General features: G+C 46.1%; 1 protein-coding gene across 4 annotated transcripts in view; it reads right to left on the bottom strand.

Moving 5' to 3' along the window:
• Nucleotides 1-690: 690 nt before the first annotated feature.
• DHX58 (DExH-box helicase 58) overlaps nucleotides 691-23,500 on the bottom strand; it is a 34,667-nt gene continuing 11,857 nt past the window's right edge. For all 4 annotated transcript variants that reach the window (XM_081956738.1, XM_081956736.1, XM_081956737.1 and 1 more), the window contains 12 exons: nucleotides 18,402-18,592; nucleotides 17,623-17,824; nucleotides 14,275-14,465; nucleotides 13,517-13,633; nucleotides 13,276-13,402; nucleotides 11,892-12,083; nucleotides 7,681-7,937; nucleotides 6,204-6,353; nucleotides 5,512-5,673; nucleotides 4,671-4,861; nucleotides 2,482-2,578; nucleotides 691-1,141 (listed from right to left, as the gene is read on the bottom strand). In XM_081956738.1, coding sequence (XP_081812864.1) covers nucleotides 944-1,141; nucleotides 2,482-2,578; nucleotides 4,671-4,861; nucleotides 5,512-5,673; nucleotides 6,204-6,353; nucleotides 7,681-7,937; nucleotides 11,892-12,083; nucleotides 13,276-13,402; nucleotides 13,517-13,633; nucleotides 14,275-14,465; nucleotides 17,623-17,824; nucleotides 18,402-18,569 — 2,052 coding nt within the window. In that variant the 5' untranslated portion in view covers nucleotides 18,570-18,592 and the 3' untranslated portion in view covers nucleotides 691-943. The remainder of the gene's footprint in view (nucleotides 1,142-2,481; nucleotides 2,579-4,670; nucleotides 4,862-5,511; nucleotides 5,674-6,203; nucleotides 6,354-7,680; nucleotides 7,938-11,891; nucleotides 12,084-13,275; nucleotides 13,403-13,516; nucleotides 13,634-14,274; nucleotides 14,466-17,622; nucleotides 17,825-18,401; nucleotides 18,593-23,500) is intronic.

Below are 23,500 nucleotides of genomic sequence, written 5' to 3' on the forward strand. Positions count from 1 at the left end.
CCCCTCTGACCCACACAAAAAGACCTTGAAGGAGACTCTCTGCAGCAACACAAACGTTCATTGCATGTATCTGGCCAAAGGGGCGTAGTTTGGGGACCCCTGATTTAGTGCAATATAAAAAATACAAATATTTTTTCTGCGGACCACCAACATTTTCTCACGGACCACCAGTGGTAACCGCTGTTCCAGGTGGCAGTTTCAGTCTAAGTTAAGGGAAATAAGAGAAATTGATAAGGAGTTTTATCTCTCTTGTCCTCTCAGGAGAAAACAGGCAGCCTAAGTACTAGCTATCTCAGTGTTTCTCAACCTTGGCAACTTGAAGTCCTGTGGACTTCAACTCCCAGAATTCCCCAGCCAGCTGGTTGGGGGATTCTGGGAGTTGAAGTCCACAGGACTTCAAGTTGTCAAGGTTGAGAAACACTGAGCTATCTGGACTTTTACATGTCTTGTGTAAGAGGTGAAGGTTCGATTACTCCAATTATGATGTGGAAATGCTTCAAAATGAGTTCCAATTCTTGTAGCCTAAAAAGCACGAATTTTGTTTGGAACTTGCCATTTCGGTCAATGTTGCAAACGATAACCATGTTCTTTCAAGGCATTCAGAAAGACCCCAGTTGCAAAGAGGATGCCACGTACTCTTCCCAATTCAATTCAGGTCTTTAATGCAAGAAAAATGATTATGCAGCCGGGTACCTTCGTCCATTGCAAGCATTTATTTTGGGACAAGTCAGCTCACAAATACATTTAAAGAAGAAACAAACACCCCACCCCACCCCAGCATTTAGGGTTGGAATTAGCGTGAAGAGGTTCAGCAAGCCTACTTCAAATTATTTTGAATCAGCGTTTAATCAATGGGGTTGCTAATTTTCATTTGATAAAGGAAAATGTTTACAGCTACATTTATTAGCCAAAAGGGGCACATTCCATTATTTTGAATTATTTTTCATTTAATCCCCAAGTCTTGTGTATCCAGTTTCAAACTAGTACTACAATATTCAGTATAATCAAAGGCCTTGATTTCAAAAGTAACTTTGCTCCATTTTTTGGGTTTCTGGCGGCCATTGGGAGTTTCCACCACAAAATTTTTAATGGCCAACATCGGAAGCGTGAAATCCCGGTAGATCATTTCCATTCCCCAAATCTGCAGGAACACAAATACAGTTAGCCTCTTTACCAGGTTAAGTAAGTCAGAAGCATAGAATTTCTACCTTTGGGGAAAATGTCAGCGAACTGTAGAAAAATTCATCTCCCAGTGTTTGGGCTGCCTTGGTTTTACCAAAGAGCAGAACAGAAATAATACAGATTGTAAAAGCTCATCTCAGCTTACAGAGATGCCTATTCTTGTATCCTTCCTTCCTTCCTTCCTTCCTTCCTTCCTTCCTTCCTTCCTTCCTTCCTTCCTTCCTTCCTTCCTTCCTTCCTTCCTTCCTTCCCTCCCTCCCTCCCTCCCTCCCTCCCTCCCTCACTTCCCCTCCCCTTCCAGAGCCTACAGACTGACTGGTAGAGATTCTCCTCAAGGATATATACAGGGGTGGGATCCTACCAGTTCAGTGATCGTATGGTTTGCGTACACGCACTGCGTGCGCAGTTTTAGCAAAACTTACCTTCCACGTTACTTTTGGAGAGTAACACAGCTGAGGCGTGGCAATTTGCTCTGCCACGTAGATCAGCTGAGAAGATATAGGTAAGTAAAGCGGGCGGGTGGGCCCACTTGACCATCGGAATGAACCGGTTCGCTCCCCAGCTGATCATCAGAGCTACCGGTTCGCCCGAACTGATCCAAACCAGCTGAATCCCACCCCTGGATACATAGCATTTAACAGGATAGATGTTCTCTGCCCCTACCCCATTTTTTTATAGTCTGAGAGTTCATGTTTCTTGGATAAACTACAATTGTTGGATTCACCCAAGATAGCAAACTAAGTCAAAATAAAATGCCTTATGGCTTTAAGCGTTATCTCAACAAGAGACTACCAAATAATTATCTTCAGAGTTCTCGTGCCAAGCTAAGACCATGCAAAGCTTTCCTAAATGCACAGCCATCAAATTGTGGAAGTCTACCTGAGTCCCCACTGTGTTATCTGAAACCTTGACAAACTTTGGCTTCACACTCTGATTTCCACAGATGAATAAACACAGATAAAGCCTGTTAAATTCCTGTCCTTGATGAACACATTCTGCAAGATCCTTTTCAGAAGCCCCAAACAACAACAATAATAGAGGGAACAATCATCAGTGGGAAACTTGGTTGTGGTCTGCCATGAAACAAATTAAGGTCTAATTAAGGAATGGAATATTTACATAATCTGAACCTTGAGATTTTAGACATAAGTTTGATTTTTAAAAACATTAAATTCAAAGTCCATCTGCCAAGTCCTTCCCACTGGCCTGCCACTTTCTCCTCTCTAACATCTCTTTCTTCACAAAAGCAAGCAAAATAAGTATATTTAGGGGAAAAAAATGAGTTCAAACTGTGCTTACCTGCCCACATTTCTCACAACTGATGGAACTGCCTGGCTTCCAGTCTTTGAATTCGCGGGAAATTGCCACACAATTGGGTGACTTTGTGTAATACAGGCTGCATAGAGAACAATTGGGCATTCTGTAATCTTTCATTCCTAAGGCAGTGGGGCGTGCAATTCTTGGAAAAAAACAAGCCCTGACTGACAGTTCTCGGGAAGGGGCAGGGGTGAGCTGCTATGGGTTCACCTGGGTTTGGGAGAACCCGTAGCTAAAGTTATGGCTGGTTCAGAGAACCACAAATCCCACTCCTGACTGGCCCCTCCCACCCAGCCCCTCCCACCCCACCTCTCAGGAGTCTCCACGCGGCTTGTTTTGGATGCCAGGTAAGTTTACGGCCCATGTGGAGGCTTGGGGAGGGGGGAAAACGGGCCTCCTGGAAGTTCCACAAGGCCGGAAATGGGCTCACTTCAGGCCTCTGGATGGCTTCTAGAGCCTGGGGGATGCAGTTTTCACCCTCCCAGAGCCTCGAAGAAAGCCTCCGGAACCTGGGGAAGACAAAAACGTCCACACCCCTGCCATGGTGCAGGAGGCTGACTAGGCCACGCCCACCATGGCGAGGCCCACCCAGCAACTGGGCAGAGAACCCATTGCTGAAATTTTTGACGCCCACTCCTGAAAGGGGATTCTTTGCTGACCCTTCTCTTCCTATGTTGAAAGAGTAGTGTCTCTGTACACATATGGATTTACATGCAGATAACATTTCTTATAGTTGGCCTCAGTCAATCAGATGTACAGACTATATTTGGCATTTTTATAGACCTGAGATAGGCAGATGTTGTGTTAAAGGTATGTAAGCTGTTCCAGGTAAAGTTACCTTTTGCAATAAACTGATAGTGATTTTGTCACAAAATTTGTGGCGCTTGTGACACAAATATGTGACACATATTTTGAGCAACAGAGAGCCGCAGCAGAGGGATGAAAGAGCCACATGTTGCTGGTCCCTGCTTTATAACAGTGATGGCTAATCTTTTTGTTGTCGTGTGCCCAAGCCCATAACGCAATCCGTGTGTGACACCCCTCCATGTGCCCTGCCCCCCTGTGCTTGCATGCGCTCCCCCTATGCTCCCTTTGCACATGCGCGCACAACCCCGCATACCTAGCAGGCCTCCCTGCAGCCTCCTGGAACTAAAAACGGGCAGTGGGGGGGTGTACCCTCCACCCCCGTGCATGCGCATGAAACCCCCGCCCCTTGCACATGCATCTTCCGTATATGCCCTGCCCCTCACGCATGCGCGGCAGAGACCCGAAAATCAGCTGGCTGGTGGTAGGTGCACACGGTGGAGCTGAGCTGGGGCAACGGCTCATGTGCCTGCAGAGAGGGCTCCATGTGCCAACTTGTGGCATGCATGCCATATGTTTGCCATCACAGCTCTATACATTAAGTAAGAAATGTTATTTCTGAAACAGAAGCACAGGACTAGTTTTCTCCATCCTGGTGCTCTTCAGAAATTGGATATAAATTCTCATTTCTCTCAGCTCTCATTCATGAGAGGTAATTCCACAATTTATTTGGAGGGCGTCAGCTTGAAGAAGTCTGCTGCAGAGTTGGGACAAACTTGTTATTTAAATGGAGAAAGCCAGATATGTTTCCCGATAGAACTAGCACTTAAGACATACACATACACACACACACACACACACACACACTCACTCACTCACCTTTTCATAGTGGTTTAGAGTATCTCTGAACTGTTTATAGAGTCAGCATATTGTCCCCAATTTTATCAATCTTGGAAGGATGGAAGGTTGAACCGTGGTGGCGCAGTGGTTAGAATGCAGTACTGCAGGCTAGTTCTGCTGACTGTCAGCTGCCTGCAATTTGGCAGTTCAATCTCACCAGGCTCAAGGTTGACTCAGCCTTCCATCCTTTCCAAGGTTGGTAAACTATGAACCCAAATTGTTGGGGGCAATATGTTGACTCTGTAAACTGCTTAGAGAGGGCTGTAAAGCACTGTAAAGTGGTATATAAGTTTAAGTGCTATTGCTAGTGCGTCAACCTTGAGCAGGTCAGGCTTGAAGGAATTGAACTCCTGGCAGTTGGCAAAATTAGCAATACTACATCCTAACCACTGCGCCACTAGCTCTTCCCAATGTTATAAATAGAGTTCAAAATCACAGAGCAACTAGTCACTTCTACTTTCCCTCACCTGAAGTTGGAATTAATGTTGATGTGGTGCATATTCTCTATTTTGCGCAGGTCACTGGCATGGCAGACAGCCAGGTTGCAGTTTAGGCAACAGAAAAGTACATTCTCTGGATTGTGTAGGTGGCGCTGCTGCTGAAGTTTGACATCCCGCAATTTCCTGCTGATCATGCCTTCATGCTGCAATTTTGCAATCTATTGGAAAGAATCAATAATCTGTGTTCCATTCATATGAATACATGGTATATTGTGACTTCCTTCTGCAGGTCTCCAAGATTGCTAAGTGATGGCAGGACTAATACTTCCAGTTACCATTGTTAAGCAACAATCATGGGTTGTTAAGCAAGGACCTCCTTGCAATTTCCTTCCAGCTTCCAATGAGCAAGATCAATGGGAAAGCCAGCAGGAAATTGCAAACGCCAGACGGCTTGCAAGGTGCTGCCAGGTGTAGGAGTGTGTGCAAGGGACATGCAGGTAAATGATTGCTGCTTTCACAAAAAACGAGGCGTGCAGATGGTTTGGGAGGTCTGCAGAATACAAAAACAGCCTTTTTTAAAATTTGCCTGTTCAAAATCTTGATGCCCCTTATACTTTGGTGCGTCTTATACTCTGAAAAATATGGTAGCTCAGTTTTTTCTCCCCCTTAGAAGACTGTAATTTGAGACTATGAGCTACGACTTTGGTGATGTAAAGTGGCAGTAAAAGAACAAATAAGAGTACATTATCACAGCACGTCAAAATCTGGCTTGCTGCATTTCCCACCAAATTAGTACTTTATTGTCATTCTTTCTCAAAGCCTAAATATCAAAGGCCTCTTTCTTGGCCTTTCCAGGAAGTTCTTTTACCTTTTGGTGGTATTCTTTCTCAGGCATCTCCTGCACCCATTTTATGGCCCTCTCCATCAGGATCTCCAAAGATTCATTAAGCTTCTCACGGGCCACCTCCTTGCTGTTGGCCTTGGCCAAAATGGAACAGGTGCTGTTTGGGGCACGGGCACGGCCTCTGGCCTTAAGAAAGAGAAAGAAGAGCAACTGCATTCATCTCCAAATGCATTCCCCAAAGACACTCACCTGCATTCAACTCCAAACTAGTGGGCTCCAAAGCCCACTGGTGTTCTACTTGTCCTCAAGAACAGGGGTGTCAAACTCGATGTCATTGAGGGCTGCATCAGGGTGTGTTTGACTTGGGGGGGGAGGCGTGACCAGCCCGATGTCACTTGTGTCGGGGGCACCCGTGGTGACCTGAGTGCTCTGCCAGTGAAAATGGGCTCCTGAGCTCCGTTTTCACTGGCAGAGGCATCCTTTGCTGTTCCCAGGCCAGCCCCGCAGGCCAGATCTAAGCATCCCGCAGGCCAGATCCGGCCCTTGGACCTTGAGTTTGACACCCCTGCTTAAGAACATAAATGGATCAGTCAAAAACCACTCTTCAGTTGAACTATTATTGTTCTCAATGACCCAGCATTAAGAAGACTCCTTTCCTTTCCAGACATCTGCAGGTGTTAGGATGCATTGGAATAAGGTTCTCAAAACTGACTGACCTGCATCATGGCAATTTCATTTGTCATCAGCCCGTAACGGATTATGATATTACACTCAGGGATGTCCAGCCCTTCCTCAGCCACGCTGGTGGAAAAAAGAAGGTTGAGTTGTCCCACTCGGAAGCGATGGAGAACATCTTGTTGCTCTTGCTGAAAGAAATGCCCAAGACAAAATTAGAAGGCTTTTTCTAGTGCCATGATGGCGAACCTGTGGCACGCAGAGCCATTTGTTAGGGCACACAAGGCCTTGCCCTGTCAGCTCCAGCATGCATGCGCGCACTGGCCAGCTGACTTCAGCCTTCGACCAGGAACCGACTTCTGGTTTGCTTGTAGGGCTGGTTTTCGCCCTCCGGAGCATTCAGCCACCTTCAGGAGGCTTCCCTGAAGGCTCCGGAGGGCGAAAACCGGCCCTACGAGCAAACCAGAAGTCTGTTTCTGAACTTCCAGTTTGCCTTTAGGGCCGGTTTTTCGTGCTTCGTAGGCTTCAGGGAAGTTCCTGAAGCCTCCTGAGTGGGGCAGGGAGGCTGTTTTCGCCCTCCCCAGGCTCCTAGAAAGCCTCTGGAGCCTGGGGAGGGCAAAAAACGTGTGCCAAAAAAGGGGGGGCTCTGTTATATAATGGAGGAATTTGGTTCAGATGGTTAATGCCAGAAGGAATGTTGATTTTCTGGGAGGGAAGTCGAGTTAGAATTAAGACAGTGGACGAGGCAGAGGCCTTTATTAAAAAACATTTCTCCCTCCCAGAAGACGAAGATAGCAGAGGTGGGGAAAAAAGCAGCAAAGTACAAGATATGGAGAGGGGGGGGCATGCCCCCCCCCGGGAGCAGAGAGGAGGAGGCAATATCGAAAAGGCTCAGGTCACAAAACATCTGAAATATTACTGTAATTGTTGATATACTTGAAAGAGACAAAGAAAGAGTTGATTGAACATGTTGTTGACACAAAGTAAGAACTCTGTTTATGCTATCCTTTACATGTTATTTTTAAAACTGTAAAAGTGTGAGATTGGGGGGGGGATTTCTACTGCCAGCATGGAAGCTACTAAACATTTTTATGTACCCTACTACCCTTTTCCCATAAATGTTTTTTAAAACCAATAAAACTTTTTACAAAAAAAAGGGGGGGGCTCTGGTGATATGCACATGGGGTGGGGGGTGCGCGTGCATGCACGCTGGGGTCGTGCACATAGCATTATGGGTGTGGCACGACCCCCCTGCGCTCCCCCCGCTTTTGGCAGGAACTGGGATGCTCAATCCCAGAAGACAGAAGCGGGCTTTCTTTGAAGACTTTTATTCAAGTAGTCTATAGCGCAGGGGTGGGAAACTGTAGCCTCTTTATGACCTGTGAACTTCAACTCCCAGCATTCCTGAGCCAGCATGGGCGAACCGGTAGCATTTCACCCCTGGTCTCATTCCAATGAGACTTACAGTAGACCTGGGAATGGGACATAGGTTTTTCCACATTTTTTGGGTAGACTTACCTGCGTCATGTGCTTTGTCTGACTGGTGGAACCAGCTCCAGTCAGAACATCAGACTTGATCCCAAGTGCACGCAAAGCCTGGTTACCCAGGACCCATTCCTGTAGAGAATAGGCGCTCTGGCGTGTCCAGATGAACACAATGCCCCGTGAGCTCTTCAGGTCTTGGAACTGGTCTTGCAGGACTTGTTGCAGCTTGCCAAGTTTGGGATTCTCGTAGCGACTGTCTTTCGCAAGGCCCAAGAGAGTCAACCTGTTCTCTATAAACCAAAGGCATGGTGTGGTCTCAAGTAAGGATGAGCAGCAGGAGAACCATCGCTGAATCTGACACGTATCTATAATAATTCTCGATCCTATATCTCAGCTAGCATTTAACCCAAAAGATGAACGTAGGTAGCGGTGAATAAGAAAATTGAAACCACACGAACGACGACAACAAAATACATAACCTAATACTAATATAGAGCGCAGTAGGGTATATGACAGTAAATTGCCACCACAGGGAGTCCTTGACTTATAACCACAATTGGAACCAGAAGGTCTAAGCCAGGGGTGTCCAAACTTGGGAACTTTAAGACTTGCGGACTTCAACTTCCAGAATTCCCCAGCCAGCCATGCTGGCTGGGGAATTCTGGGAGTTGAAGTCCACAAGTCTTAAAGTTCCCAAGTTTGGACACCCCTGGTCTAAGCAAAGTGGTTCTGTTTTGTATCCTATTTTATGACCTTTCTGCCACAGTTGCTAAGTGAATTACTGTAGGTGATAAGTAGCGAATCGGGCTTCTCCCATTGAGAAGAATCAATCTTATTGGAAGCTGGCTGGAAAGATCACCAATGGTGATCACATGACCCCAGAACAATGCCACTGTTGTAAATGCATGCCAGTTGCCAAGAGGGAGAAAATATGGGTGCGTCTTATATATTGAATACAGCATTTTTGGCCTCCCACAACCCCAACTCCTTCACAAAAATGGGCATGCAGAGGCTTTGGGAGGCCTGCAAAGTGTTCCTCGGACCTGAGGAAGGCAAAACGAGTGAAAAATAGGCTGTTTTTGCCTCTCAGCCCCCAGGAGCACTCTACAAGCCTCCCAAAGCCTATGCATGCCCTGTTTTTAGCAAAAAACGGGCCTGTTTTCACATACAAAATGCAGCTATTTGCTCGTTTTTGCCCCCACAGCCCCTAGGATCACTTTGCAGGCCTCTCAAACTCTCTGCCTGCCCCGTTTTTCACAAAAAATGAGGCATGCAGATGGTTTGGGAAGCTGCAGAGTGCAAAAACTTTTTTTTTTAAATTTACCTTTTCAAAATCTTGGTGCGTCTTATACTCCAGTGCATCTTACACTCTGAAAAATACGGTACATGACAGTGGGGATGCTATGACAGACCGGTCATAAGTTACTTTTTCCAGTGTCTTTTAACTTTGAACAGTCACTAAACAAATGGTTGTAAGTTGAGGACTGCTCATAATTAAACTGCAGGCAGTTCCAGCAATGAAAAGTTCCTTTGAGTTTTTTAGTGGTGTGACCAACATTTATTCTTCTCCTCTGCCTTGTCTTTCCATTATTGTTCATTCTTATTTAATTTAATTTCCCCAACACTGATTACAGTGTTACAACGAGGGTGTTTAGTGTATCTGGAAGTCCACACGTTGTGGAAGATGCTCTTATCTCTTAATGTTATCTCTTAAGGCAGTGATGGCTAACCTTTTTGTTGTTGGGTACCAAAAATGCACGTGCGCGGGCGCAATAGCGCATGCCTGTGCTGGCACCCATAATGCAAAGCGCATTCCCACATGCGTGTGTGTGCACAACAACCTCTCCCCCTGAGTGCGCTGCACTGCTCGCCTCCAAGCTGAACTTGGTATTTCCTCTGGGGGTCTGGGGGAAGCCGTTTTAATACAATACAATAGCAGAGTTGGAAGGGACCTTGGAGGTCTTCTAGTCCAACCCCCTGCCTAGGCAGGAAATCCTATACCGTTCCAGACAAATGGCTATCCAACATCTTCTTAAAGACTTCCAGTGTTGGGGCATTCACAACTTCTGGAGGCAAGCTGTTCCACTGATTAATTGTTCTAATTGTCAGGAAGTTTCTCCTCAGTTCTAAGTTGCTTCTCTCCTTGATTAGTTTCCACCCATTGCTTCTTGGTTCTACCCTCAGGTGCTTTGGAGAATAGTTTGACTCCCTCCTCTTTGTGGCAACCCCTGAGATATTGGAACACTGCTATGTCTCCCCTAGTCCTTCTTTTCATTAAACTAGACATACCCAGTTCCTGCAACCGTTCTTCATATGTTTTAGTCTCCAGTCCCCTAATCATCTTTGTTGCTCTTCTCTGCACTCTTTCTAGAGTCTCAACATCTTTTCTACATCGTGGCGACCAGAACTGAATGCAGTATTCCAAGTGTGGCCTTACCACGGCATTATAAAGTGGTATTAACACTTCATGTGATCTTGATTCTATCCCTCTGTTTATGCAGCCTAGAAGTGTGTTGGCCTTTTTGGCAGCTGCTGCACATCCTCCACAGACTTTAGGAAAGCCTCCGGAGCCTGGGGAGGGCGAAAAACAGACCCAACAGGCTTACTGGAAGTTTGAACATCCAGTTGGCATGTTGGGCCTGTTTTTCACCCTTCCCAGGCTCTGGAGGCTTTCCTAAAGCCCAGGGAGGGCGAAAACAGCCACATCTGGTCCTCTGGAAGGCTGAAAATGAGCTGTTTCTGTTTATTTGGATTTATATGCCGCCCTTCTCCAAAAGGACTCAGGGCGGCGTATAACATTAAAAAAACACACATTCCAAAAGTTAAAAATATATATATATATATATATATATATATATATATATATATATATATATATATATATATATATATATATATATATATATATATATATATATATATATATATATATATATATATATATATATATATATATATATATATATATATATATATATATATATATATATATATATATATATATATATATATATATATATATATATATATATATATATATATATATCCAAAAAAACAACAGAATTTAAAAGATGATACATTTAAAATAAGTTAAAATTAACAGGCCAGGCCGGCTTGCTGGAAAAGCCAACTTTTTAGGGTGCGTCGGAAGGACCGGAGGTCGGGGATTATGCGAAGCTCCGGGGGCAGCTCATTCCAGAGGGAAGGCGCTCCCACAGAGAAGGCTCTCCCCCTGGGGGTCACCAGCCGACACTGTCTGGCCGACGGCACCCTGAGGAGGCCAACTCTGTCTGGCCAGCGCACACATGTGCATTGGAGCTGACGGCAACCTTAAGACCTCCTGGTCTTAAGGTTTCATCCTGACGTCTCTTCAAAACAGAAGGGAATAGTCTGAGGATCATAGGCTAGATGTGACCTCAGAAGCTCTCAACAATTGTTGCCAAATTCAATTGTTTAATGCAACAAAATGTTAGAGCGTAGTTACAGTGACTACGTTTAATTGAATTGCACATAAATATAACAATTGGAATTAATGCAATAAAATCAGTTTAAACTTTGAGAGTATGCCTTAATAAACCACTCAACACCATTTTCAAGTGGCTTTTCACTAGAGGGGAAAAAAAAAAGGGGGGGGGTTGTTGTTGTTTTCTGAAGTGTGATTCCAAACCAATGTGTTGTATTGCCGTGTCATCATTAGCCCTTCACAAAGAGAAACTTCATAAATCAAATGGGATTTATATATCATCATAACCCATTGACCTTATCAACCTGTAGCATGTAGCGTTTCCTATTTATTCAGCCTTTTTCTTATTCGGACAAGGGCTACGTAACAGAGTAGAGCAAAGTGCTGATTTTCACCCTGCCTTTTTTTCTTTTTTACGTGTAACTCAAGATGGCAAACCCAAAGGCGCTTTCTCAAGGGACAGCTTGGACTTTCTTGTTTTTCCTTGAAGATGTTTGGCGCAACACAGGAGAGCCAACCCATCAGGACTAGATTCAGCAGTCCATCTGCATTTGAAAGACAGACACCCCTCTTTTGAAGACAGCAAAGTCCACATTCTGGACAGAGAGGATTGCTGGTTTGAAAGATTTCTGGCAACCATGTTGTTATTTTTCACCCAAGGGACAAACGGATGTCTAGGAATTCACTCTGAATCAGAAAAATGACACCATCACCGCCACCTGTGTGAAGCTACCCCATCCCTTCTTTTTCTCTAGCATTTCCATTGCTGACAGACACTTACCATCAAAGAGCTGGAAAAGATATTGTTCGCTTTCTTTTGTTAGTTTTTTAGTAGCTCGTTCTACTCGGTAAAACTCATCCAGCATATTGAAGGCATCAATCATGCGCACCGTTTCATTGGTCAGCAGGGCGTCATTGTATTTCCGAAGATGCAGGGCACAAACCCGAGTTTTTTGGCAACATTCTTTTGCTCCTTAATACCACAAAGAGAGCAAATGTCATGATAATAGTCTGTCACATTATCTTTCCATTGATCTGCTTCAGCCCATCTCATCTATAACATCTTTGCTTGCTCTGCATATGTAAAACAGAACATTCTTATCTAAATAGAGTTGGTAAAAAACAAGGTTTCTAGATAAAACGTTGAGTAGATGAGGCTGTAATTTTTTCTCTGCAGCTGTAGTTCATTGCAGCGCATTAGCCAGGGGTGGGGAAAAACATAACCCAAGAAGTCATAACTAATTTATTTTCTGTAAGCTTGCACTCACATTGTTAAGACTGAATCGCTTTGCTTCTTTCAAACCTTAACGCTTTCCAACTTGCCAATGAACTGGGAAGAGGGAAAGGGGAAATGGAATGTGGAGAATGTATGCAGAGATCCTGAGAGCATGGAAGTCATCAAGGTCACCTCTGCAGGTGCTTGAGAAAAAGATAGACTTTTCCCATAACAAAAGAATGCCTCATAATTGGACAATGTGACCATCCAGGGGTGGGGAGAAGGAGAAAGTATTGTTTAACTGTGCAAGCATTTGTGCGGGAAACCAGAGCTGGTTTTGTTTCTTCAGTACCAACATGGTATATCCAATAAAATTTTACTTTTGAGGATTCAATTTTGTCAAGAGTGTTTTCTTGCTTGGGTTCACTGATTGGACAGTTGACACACATGTACTCTAGGTAGCACAGCTAACATAGGGCTGGAGGTGGAAAAATCAAGAAGATATTAAATCTGTCTCTGAACATTTCTTTCTTCCAAATCTATGTATTCAGGTAAATCTGCAACCTGCAACCACAGTTCAGCCCAAAATTTCTGTTACTAAGTGAGATATTTGTTAAGTGAGTTTTCTTGCCAGAGTTGTTAAGTGAATCACTACAGCTGAATCACACGGTTGTTAAGTGAATTTGGCTTCCGCAATGACTTTGCTTGTCAGAATGTTGCAAAAAGTGATGACATACACACACCCCAGGACACTGCAACTATCATAAATGTGAATCAGTTGCCAAGCATCTAAATTTTGATCACATGACCATGGGGACACCGCAATGATCATGTGAAAACTGATCACAAGTCACTCTTTTCAGTGCCATTGTAACTTCGCACAGTCACTAAATGAACTGTTGTAAGTCGAGGACTACCTGTATTACAAAGCCTCCTATGGGATACTCACCTTTCGTTTCAAGCTCCACAATTTGCTGCTCAAAGTACTTGGTACCAAAGTTCGCAGTAATGTCAGAAACATTTAGGTAAGTATAAATCTGGTTCATTATCTCCCTGAGCTTTTCTCCAAATGGGTCCTGGAGATGATAAAATGAGAGAGGGGGAGCGAGAGAAACGTTAACCTTCTCATCTACACCGGCTCATTCATTTTTTTTTTCAACAGTTCCTTAAGAGATTCCTGGTGATCTTACCTGAAACCTTGGTTCCGCCAGATCGTATTGTTTCTTAGGACATGGAACGTGACCATCAAGAGAGGGATTCTGTTTATCAACTGACATAATTCTTTCAGCGTCTAGGTTAGCGCAGATCTGGAAAGAATGATCACAGCTGTGTGACTACTTCAGGAAATAGGCTTAAGCCAACTGGTCTTAAATGCCAGTTGGAATGCCTTTAAGTCAGGGTTGTCAAACTCGATTTCATTGAGGGCCGCATCAGGGTTGTGTTTGACCTGGGAGGGGCGTGGTTAGATTGACATTACTTGTGTCGGCGGCGCCTGTGGTGGCCTGAGCACTCTGCCAGCGAAAACGGGCTCCTGAGATCTGTTTTCGGCTGAGACGGCTTCCTGCAACCCTCTGCCAGTAAAAACGGAGCTTGGGAGGGCTGCCCGTGGCCCTCCCAAGCTCCGGTTTTGGCTGGGATGACCTCCTGCACCCCTCCGCCCTTGCCAGTAAAAGTGGATACCCTTTGTCAGCGATATAGGGCTTATACTGGGCACAGTAGAAAATAAGTGGGTCTTATTTTCAGGCCAGGTCTTATTTTCGGGGAAACATGGCATGCTCTTTGAAAATCCCAGTATCAGTATGAAAGAGAACTGTATTTGCAATGCAGAGCAACTTCCAAACTTATGATTATGCAGAGAGAGGGGGAGAGAGGGAGGGAGGGAGGGAGGGAGAGAGAAGAACCCATAAAACTTCCAATACCTGAGCCAAGTGTCTTCCGTCAGACTCACCTCCAGGATGTGGGCTTTAGCTGCTTCCAGGGTATTTGAACTTCCAGTACCCAGAGAGGCTGTGAGTCCCAAAATCTGAGGTAAACCCTGTTGGCCTTTCAACTTGCAGTCCAAGTAGTTCTCCATAATCTTGTTATAAACAGTTCCTTTGTGAGTGTGGTGACACTCATCAATCACCATTAGAGAGAAATCTGCACAACATACAAAAAGCGGTCATCAGCTTTTGTGCTAATTATAGTGCCTTCTTCTTTTAATAGACTGCTTGTGGGAATGGAACGTCCTTATTCAGGAATATCTGTTGCACTGGAGAATACAGGTAGTCCTCGACATACAACAACTCATTTAGTGACCAGCCAAAGTTGCAACGGCACTGAAAAAAGTGATTTAGGACCTTTGTCACATTGATGACCATTGCAGCATCCCTAGGGTCACCTAATCAAAATTCAGATGCTTAGCAATTGACTCATATCTATGACGGTTGCAGTTTCCCGGGGTCCTGGAATCATCTTTTCTGATAAGCAAGTCAATGTGGAATTTAACAACCCCAGAAATCAAGCGTAGCAAAAAAAGTCATAAAATGGGGATAAAACTCACCTAACAACTGTTTCACTTAATAAAAAAAAATGTTGGCCTCAATTGTGGTTGTAAGTTGAGGACTACCTGTCCATAATTTGGGTTGATAGTGTATATCGAGGCATAAATTTGGCCTGTAGCACACATATAATCTACTGCATGGAGATCTTGAAATGGTGGTTTTGATACATCATTTATTTATATGGCAAATTAAAGCCCAACGTGGAAAGGAAGATACAGATAGTCCTTGACTTACAACAGTTCATTTAGTGACCGTTCAAAGTTACAGTGGCACCAAAATAATGACCCTTTTTCACACTTATGACCATTGCAGCATCCCCACGATCACATGATTTACATTAAGATGATTGACAACTGATGCATTTATGACAGCTGCAGTGTTCAGGAGTCATGTTGTGACCTTCTGACAAGCAACGTCAATGGAGAACCCAGATTCATTTAACAACCATGTTACTAATTTAACAACTGCAGTGATTCACTTAACAAATGTGGCAAAAGATGTCATGAAATGAGACAAATTCACTTAACAATTTTTTCACTTAACAAGCATACATTTTGGGCTTCATTGTGGTCAATTGAGGACTACCGATACCACATATTCAAACTGGCTTTAAAAAAGACTAAATAGCAAGAGATGTTAATGCTGACACATGCGTAGGATAATTGCAAAATACAACAAAGAAGTAAACATTGATTGATGAACAGGGCTTAGAAAAACAGTAATCCCAGAACAAACTGCTCAGAGAGTTCTGTTAAGCACCACAGAGCGGTATATTACCATATTTTTCGGAGTGTAAGATGCAGCAAGATTTTGAAGAGGCAAATTAAAAAAAAAGTTTTTGCACTCTGCAGACCTCCCCAAAAGGCCCGTTTTTCATGAAAACGGGCTCGTTTTTTGTCAAAAAAAGGGTATGCATAGCCTTTAGGCTTGTAGAATGCTCCTGGGGGCTGCCCCCCAAAATGAACAAAAAATTGCCTCTTTTTCGCTCATTTTTGCCCTCCCCAGCCCCCAGGAGCACTCGGGAAGTCTCCTAAAGGCTATGCACAGCCATTTTTGCAAAGGGGGCGGGATTTTGGGAGGCCAAAAATGCTGTATTCAGTGTATAAGATGCACCCAGATTTTCAGCCTTTTTTTTGAGGAAAAAAGGTGCATCTTATACTCCGAAAAATACTGTAAGTCTAAGTGCTATTGCTATTGTTATCTCTTTGTGCTTATGTGAAACCTATACATAGGATAGGAAGCCACAATCCTTGTGGTACCTGGTGAAAAGATAGGCAGCAAGAAGTGGGACAAGGCTTTACAATCTCTCCTATTTATTCAAACTGTATGCTGAATATCATCTCCTTTTAATGACCCCATAATCCCTTGCGGGGTGGATTCTGGGCAACTGAATGGAGCTGAATGTTTACTGACCGGATGCCCTTCCTGTCGCCAATGAGGAATTCTATTCAGCAGATATATTCTCATTGTGCCCAGAGAGGGAAATATCTGCCACTACCTAGGATCGAATTCTGGATCCACCTAGGATCAAACTGTATGTCGAATATGCATTGAGGAAAAGCTGGATTGGAAGAGCATGGTTTTAAAACGGGATGGAAACAACAACTTGCGCTTATACTGAACATAGTTTAACAGCTGAAAATGGAAATGATCTGGAAGCTAAAGTAATAAAAGTCAAGGTGCACAGTAAAAAAAAACGGGGACTAAAACACAAAGAAGGTCAAATTAATGACGACTGGAACAGCAACTAGTTTTGCAATAGCTTCTGCCTTTTGGGACTGATTATCAGCAGTAAAGCATTTGGCATTTAGTCATGCTGACCACATGACCACGGAGACGTCTTTGGACAGCGCTGGCTCTTTGGCTTGGAAACGGAGTTGAGCACCGGCCTCTAGAGGCAGGAACGACGACAGTGGTGGGTTGCAGGCGGTACGCCCCGGTACGGGCGTACCGGAGCCTGCCCGGAGCACCAGGTACCATTCCGGTACAGTGCTCTGGAGGGCCCACCCGCCCGCCCTCGCTCCTTACCTGTCTTTAAAGTCTTCGGTGCTTCTGTGTATTGTGCGTACAGTGCCTGCACGACACTCCGCTGAGAGCTGGAGCATCACGGAGGCTCGCGGAGGCGTCGCTGAACAGTAAGACGCATGTGCGTGCTGTGTGTGTGCGCACGCTGCACACATCAATGTGGACGACGCCGGGCCCGTTCCAACCGTACCGGTTGGAGCAGGATCCGGAATTCATCACTGAACACCCTATGTGCGAGGTGAACTTTAACCTTTAGAGTAGATAGGTTTAAGGTTTAAGGTTTATTTAATTTATAGACCGCCCCCTCTCCCCGTAGGGACTCGGGGCGGTGTTAAGATAGGTCTTAAAAATGATTCAGTAGAATGCAGCTTGTATTTAATTATGATGCAATTACAAAAGAAGAGCATATTTTGATAGGTTGTTATATTAAGTGATTAAATATATTTTGATTAAATATATTTTGCTCAAAACAATGAGCAAAATTGTTATAATTGTCACATGACAGCAATAGCAATAGCACTTTAGATTTATATATTTCTCCATAGAGCTTTATAGGACTCTCTGAATGCTAAAAAAGTCAGCATATGCCCTCAACAACCTGGATCTTAATTTTACCAGCCTCAGAAAGTTGGAAGGCCAAGTCGGGCCACCTCAGGATCGAACTCCAGGCTATGGCAGGTATTATATTACTGTGTACCCTTCTGCTTCCTTTACCATTGACTACTCACCAGTCAGTTCCACGTGCATTTCCTCTTCTTGATTGTTGAGGGCATTGTACAGGATTTGGGCTGTGCAGATTATCAGATCGTAGCTCTTTACCACATCTGAGAAGAATAGTTTCTGGATACTATCACCACAAACAGATGTAATTTGGAATTGATTTTGCAAGAAACTGAACTCATTCTTCAGGTGTTGCTCAACTAGAGGTACCTGCCAGGACAAAACAGCTGTAGTGAAACATTCTCCAGGGAATAAAACCAGTGCTGGGCTTCACATTTTGTTACCACCGGTTCGCTGTGCGCCTGCCTGCTTCGTGCGCGCAGAAAACCGGTCTTCCGTGCATGCGCTTTGCTCTCGTGCACACCTTCCGTGCATGCGCCCAGCCTCAAAAACGTGCCTAAATAAGATGGCATAGAGTCGGGGGGGGGGGGGGCACCCATGATTTACACTGCCGGTTCGGGAGAACCCTCCGAACCGGCTGAATACCACCTCTGGATAAAACATTAGGCTGAGTAAGTTTCCAAAATGTTTTGGAAGAGGCGTATTTGAACAGGAAACAGCACAACTCTTTTCTTTTACAGCAACTCCTTTTCTTCAGACTTCCATGTGCCTGAAGAAAAAAAAGCTGTTCCTTCGTTTTAACTTGTGCAGAAACCTGGAAAAGGGGGTGCTTTTATAATTAACAGAGGTGGACTTGTTTGAAGTCCAAAGTGCTTCATGTCTGAGCTGAAGGAGCCATGGATTTTGAAAAATGATCTTCCACCACCCTCCATCTACTGGTACTTACTGTGTTGACTAACACAACCACCTTGTTCTTATCTTGACTCTCTAAGTGCTTCTTGCAAACATACACAGCTGCTCGGGTCTTTCCAGCTCCTGTTGGCAGGCATATGATGATATTCTTTCCTTCCAAAGCTGGCCCAATGACCTCCCACTGATAATCACGCAGTTCCATTGGATACGTCTAGAAAACCAGAACTATAATTTAAAAAAAAGGAAAGGAAAAATAATAATAATGAAGGTGTGCAAGAGCCAAACCAATTCAGCCCAATCTTCCAACTTAATTTGTCTGCCAACATCTTATAATATAGCCTTTATCATCATTGTACATCATGTATACAACAAAATTGGTTAATTTGCCTTTTAATTAAAGCCATACCCACCATGACGACTGTTCTGTTGAATGGACAAGGTTTTTCGTTACAATCTTTTTTTTTTTTTGTAAGAGCACCCAAATAAACTTTCAACTTTCCAAATTTTATCTCTCTGAAAAAGCCATTTTCAATTATATAAACCCTGTGGTGAAAAGAAGGGCAGAATCAAGGCTATTTTAAAAAAAACAGAAGGGAAGAGATTTTACAAGGATAAGAAGAAGGCAACGTTAAACGTACATGGGAACTAAAGAAAAATATGATGAAGATAAGGTGAAAAATATAGGTGGGACTAATACCTGTGTAACTATTGTTCAACTCCAGTCTAGTTTCCTTTCAGTTAGTGGGACCACCTCCCATAATTTGTCAAATTCTGTCTAGTGACAATAGAAATTAAACTCCAGCTAGAAAACACCATACTGTAGACAGACGGTCTAGAACTGTTAGAAACCAGTTCTAGAAAATGGAGCACCCTTTCACAAAAATAGCCTATTATTTGGATGACATATTTGGTTTTGAAAACCTTACCATCTAGTTTAACTTTCTTTTACTTTACTAAATTACACTTTCATGCCTATATTTTCCCACTTTCTATACAGGCAGTCTGCACTTACAACAGTTGGTCCGTGACCATTCAAAGTTAGAACAGCACTGAAAAAAGTGACTTGTGATCCTTTCATGCACTTACAACCCAGAGGTGGGTTCCTGCCGGTTCTAACCGGTTCGGTAGAAGAGGTTCGTCAAGTCTACCGTACCGGTTAGAAGAGGTTCCACCGGTGGACCCAGAAGTAAGTTCCGGAACGCTTGCCCCAGCCCTGTAGCTCGCTCGCCCCGCCCGTTCCATCACAGCTCACTCACTCCCCCGCCTGCCCGCACTGATTGGCTGGAGTCCAGCCAATCAGTGAGCAGGCTGGAGTCGACCCGCCCGCCTCTAGATCATCCATTGGGACAAAGAATTCAGTGACATTGTCTTGGCCATTCCCACCAGGTCACATGACTGCCAAGCCACTCCCACCCAGTCACATGGCCAGCAAGCCACTCCCACCCAGTCACATGGGCGCCAAGCCACTCCAACAAAGCAGGCCACACCTACAGAAGAGGTTCCAAAAAATTTTGAAACACACCACTGTTACAACCATTGCAGCATTCCATAGTGATGGAATCAAAATTCAACCACTTGGCAACTACCGTATTTTTCAGAGTATAAGACAGACCTTTTCCCCTCAAATCTGGGTGCATCTTATACACGGAATACGGCATTTTTGGCCTCACGAAACCTTGCCCCCTTCACTAAAACGGCCGTGCATAGCCTTATGGAGGCTTTCAGAGAGTTCCTCGGGGCTGGGGAGGGCAGAAATGAGAAAAAAACGGGCCATTTTTGTTCACTTTCGCCCCCCCCCCCCAGCCTCCAGGAGCCCTCTATAAGCCTCCTAAAGGCTATCCATGCCCTTTTTTTTGACAAAAAATGGGTCCGATTTCATGAAAAAGAACGTTGGTCTTACCTGAACGTTTTTTTCTGTTGAGTGGAGGGAGGGGTCACAGAAGGGTTAACACAGCCTGATTGGTCCATTTGACTGAGAGAAAACTTCTTAACCTTCGGCTTCTCCTGTTGGTTCCCAGTTTCCGCGATGTCGTGGCCTGCATCTGTAACAACGAACAAAAACAAGGACAAGCCCCCCCGGGGCCTCCCGATCCTACACCTCCCGGACCCTGTCTATCTAACTAGGGCGGGAATGTGACCCCTCCCTCCACTCAACAGAAAAAAACGTTCAGGTAAGACCAACGTTCTTTTTCCAGTAGAGTGGAGGGAGGGGTCACAGAAGGGACATACCCAAGCTACGTCCCCGGGAGGGCAGACTGGGTCCCAGGTGAAGGATCGGCCACCACCCTCTGGAGGACCCTCCGCGCAAAGGATGCTTCAGCAGAGGCATAGGCATCCAAACGGTAGTGCCTAATGAAAGGCGTAGGAGAGGCCCAGGTAGCCGCCCTGCAAATATCCTCGAAGGGCGCTCTGGTAGCCCAGGCCGCAGTGGTAGCGGCACTGCGGGTGGAGTGGGCAGTGATCCCTGACGGGGGAGTTTTCCCGGAAGCACCGTAGGCCTCAACTATGGCCAACCTAATCCATCTCCCGATAGTGGAAGAAGACACCTTGCGTCCCAATGAGCCCGGCTGAAAGGAGACGAACAACGCCTCGGTCTTCCTAACGCCCTCCGTCCGCTTCAGGTATATGCGGACGGCGCGGCGGACATCCAGCCTGTGCCACACTAACTCCTGCTTCCTTGAAGGATTGGGACAAAAATTAGGGAGCACGACCTCCTGGGCCCTGTGAAATTGTGAATTCACCTTCGGAATAAACGAAGGATCCAAACGCAGGACAACCCTGTCTTGGTGGATTATACACAGATCACTGCGAGAAGAAAGGGCCCCCAATTCTGAAATGCGCCTGGCCGACGTAATGGCCACTAAAAACACCACCTTAAGAGTGAGAAGGCGCATGTGCACCGTCCTAAGCGGTTCGAACGGGGAGCCTGTTAGAGCCTTGAGGACCAGGGTAAGGTCCCAGGTCGGGAATCTATGAACCGGAGACGGACGGATGTTAGCCGCCCCCTTAAGAAAACGCTTAATCAGGGGAGAACGGAAAAGGGTAGGGGAACCCTCCCCCCCCCAAAATGGTGGCCAAGGCCGCCACCTGTCGCCGGAGCGTATTATGCGACAAACCGTCTTCTAACCCCTTCTGGAGGATCTCCAATACGTCCGGGACGGTAGCCCTAGAGGGATCCAACCCCAATGGGATACACCACTTCGCAAACGCCTTCCATGTGGCATTGTAAATCCTAACCGTGGAAGGCCTCCTAGACGCCTCTAAGGTAGCTATAACTCCCGACGATAGTCTCTTCCCCCTCAGGATCCCCCGTTCAAGAGCCAGGTGGTCAGATGAAGCCACTGAGGCTCTGGGTGATGCAAAGCCCCCTGACTCAGAACGACCTCCCCTGGGGGAATCCTCCGGGGGTCTGCTACCGACAGCTGGACCAGGTCCGCGAACCAGGGTCTCCTCGGCCAGTACGGGGCTAACAGGATAATGAGAGCCCTCTCTGTGACTACCTTCCTTATCGTACGGGGAACGAGGGGAAGGGGAGGAAAGGCATAAAGAAGGCCTGGGGGCCACCGGCTCCTGAGAGCGTCTGCTCCTTCCGCCGACGGAGACTGGAAACGGGTGAAGAACCGCGGCAGCTGGGCGTTGTCGGGGGAGGCGAACAGGTCCACAAGGGGCGTGCCGAATCTGCTGCATATCTTCCGAAACAACTCCGGGCCCAGTTGCCACTCGCCATTGTCCAGGGTTGTGCGACTCAGCCAATCCGCCTGAAGATTCGACACCCCTGAGATGTGCTCTGCTACTATCGATGCTAAGTGTCTCTCTGCCCACAAGCCCAACAACTGTGCCTCCCGCCATAGGGAACGGGAGTGGGTGCCCCCTTGGCGATTGACATGGGCCTTTGTCGCCACATTGTCCGTGAGCAGGAGGACATGGCGCCCCCGCAGGTGATGACGAAAGGTCCGAAGGGCAAGCCTTGCGGCTTTCAGCTCCAGCCAATTGATGTTGTGGCGGAGATCCGAGGCAGACCAACGTGCCTGGGCCATGTCGGAGTCCATCACGGCCCCCCAGCCGAAGAGGCTCGCATCCGTCGTCACGGTGACTCTCTCCGGCTCCCAAAAAGACGCTCCCTGCTGCAGAGCTGGGGACATCCACCACCGAAGAGAGAGCCTCACCTCCGCTGGTAGAGGAACTGGACGCAAGGAGTTGCTCATCATCCTTCTCTGGACTGGAATCAAGACCCACTGGAGTGGTCGCAGGTGGAGCCGGGCCCAGGGCACTATCCCTATACAAGAGACCATCTTCCCCAGGAGTTGAGACAAGGTCAGGATGGAAACAGATCTTCTTCTTCTTATGGAAGAGACCAGTTGACGTAGGCTGGTCAGGCGGTCTGGGGATAGGCGAACCCTCCCTGACTCGGAGTTTATCACTGTCCCTAAGTGGAGGATCTGCCTGGATGGGGACAGGTGGCTCTTGGGGAAGTTCACGGAAAACCCCAACGCCTGAAGCCAACGGATCGTCAGCCGAAGATCCGACGTGGCTCTGGGAAGGGACTCCGCCTGAACAAGGACGTCGTCCAAGTAGCACTGAAGTCTCACCGGGATGGAACGTAGGTAAGCCGCCAGTGCTGCCAGAACCTTGGTGAACGTCCGCGGAGCTGAGGCCAGACCAAATGGGAGAGCCCGGTACTGGTAATGCCTGCCCTGGTGAGAAAACCTGAGATAACGCCGGTGAGACTGAAGGATGGGGATGTGGAGATAGGCCTCCGTCCAATCTACTGAGGCCATGTAATCCCCCTTCCGAATGCCCTGCAGGATTGATTTTAGGGACGCCATCTTGAACCGCCTGTAGACTAGGTAGTGGTTCAGACGCTTCAGGTCGAGGATTGCCCTCCAACCCCCCGAGGATTTTGGGACTACGAACAGATTTGAGTAGTAGCCCAGACCCCTCTCCGGCTCCGGAACGACCTCCACCGCCCTGATGTCTAGGAGATGGGCGACAGCGAGGTCCATGAGCCAACGGCGTTCCGGATCTCGAGCCGGGGGGAAAACCTTGAAAAAACTCGGGGGCTTGGAGAGGAACTCTAACCTTAGGCTGTGGCGAACGGTCGCCCTGACCCAACCATCTGATGTGATCTGATCC

Source organism: Natrix helvetica (assembly GCF_964273705.1).
Source record: "Natrix helvetica genome assembly, chromosome: 6".
NCBI classification, from domain to species: domain Eukaryota; kingdom Metazoa; phylum Chordata; class Lepidosauria; order Squamata; family Natricidae; genus Natrix; species Natrix helvetica.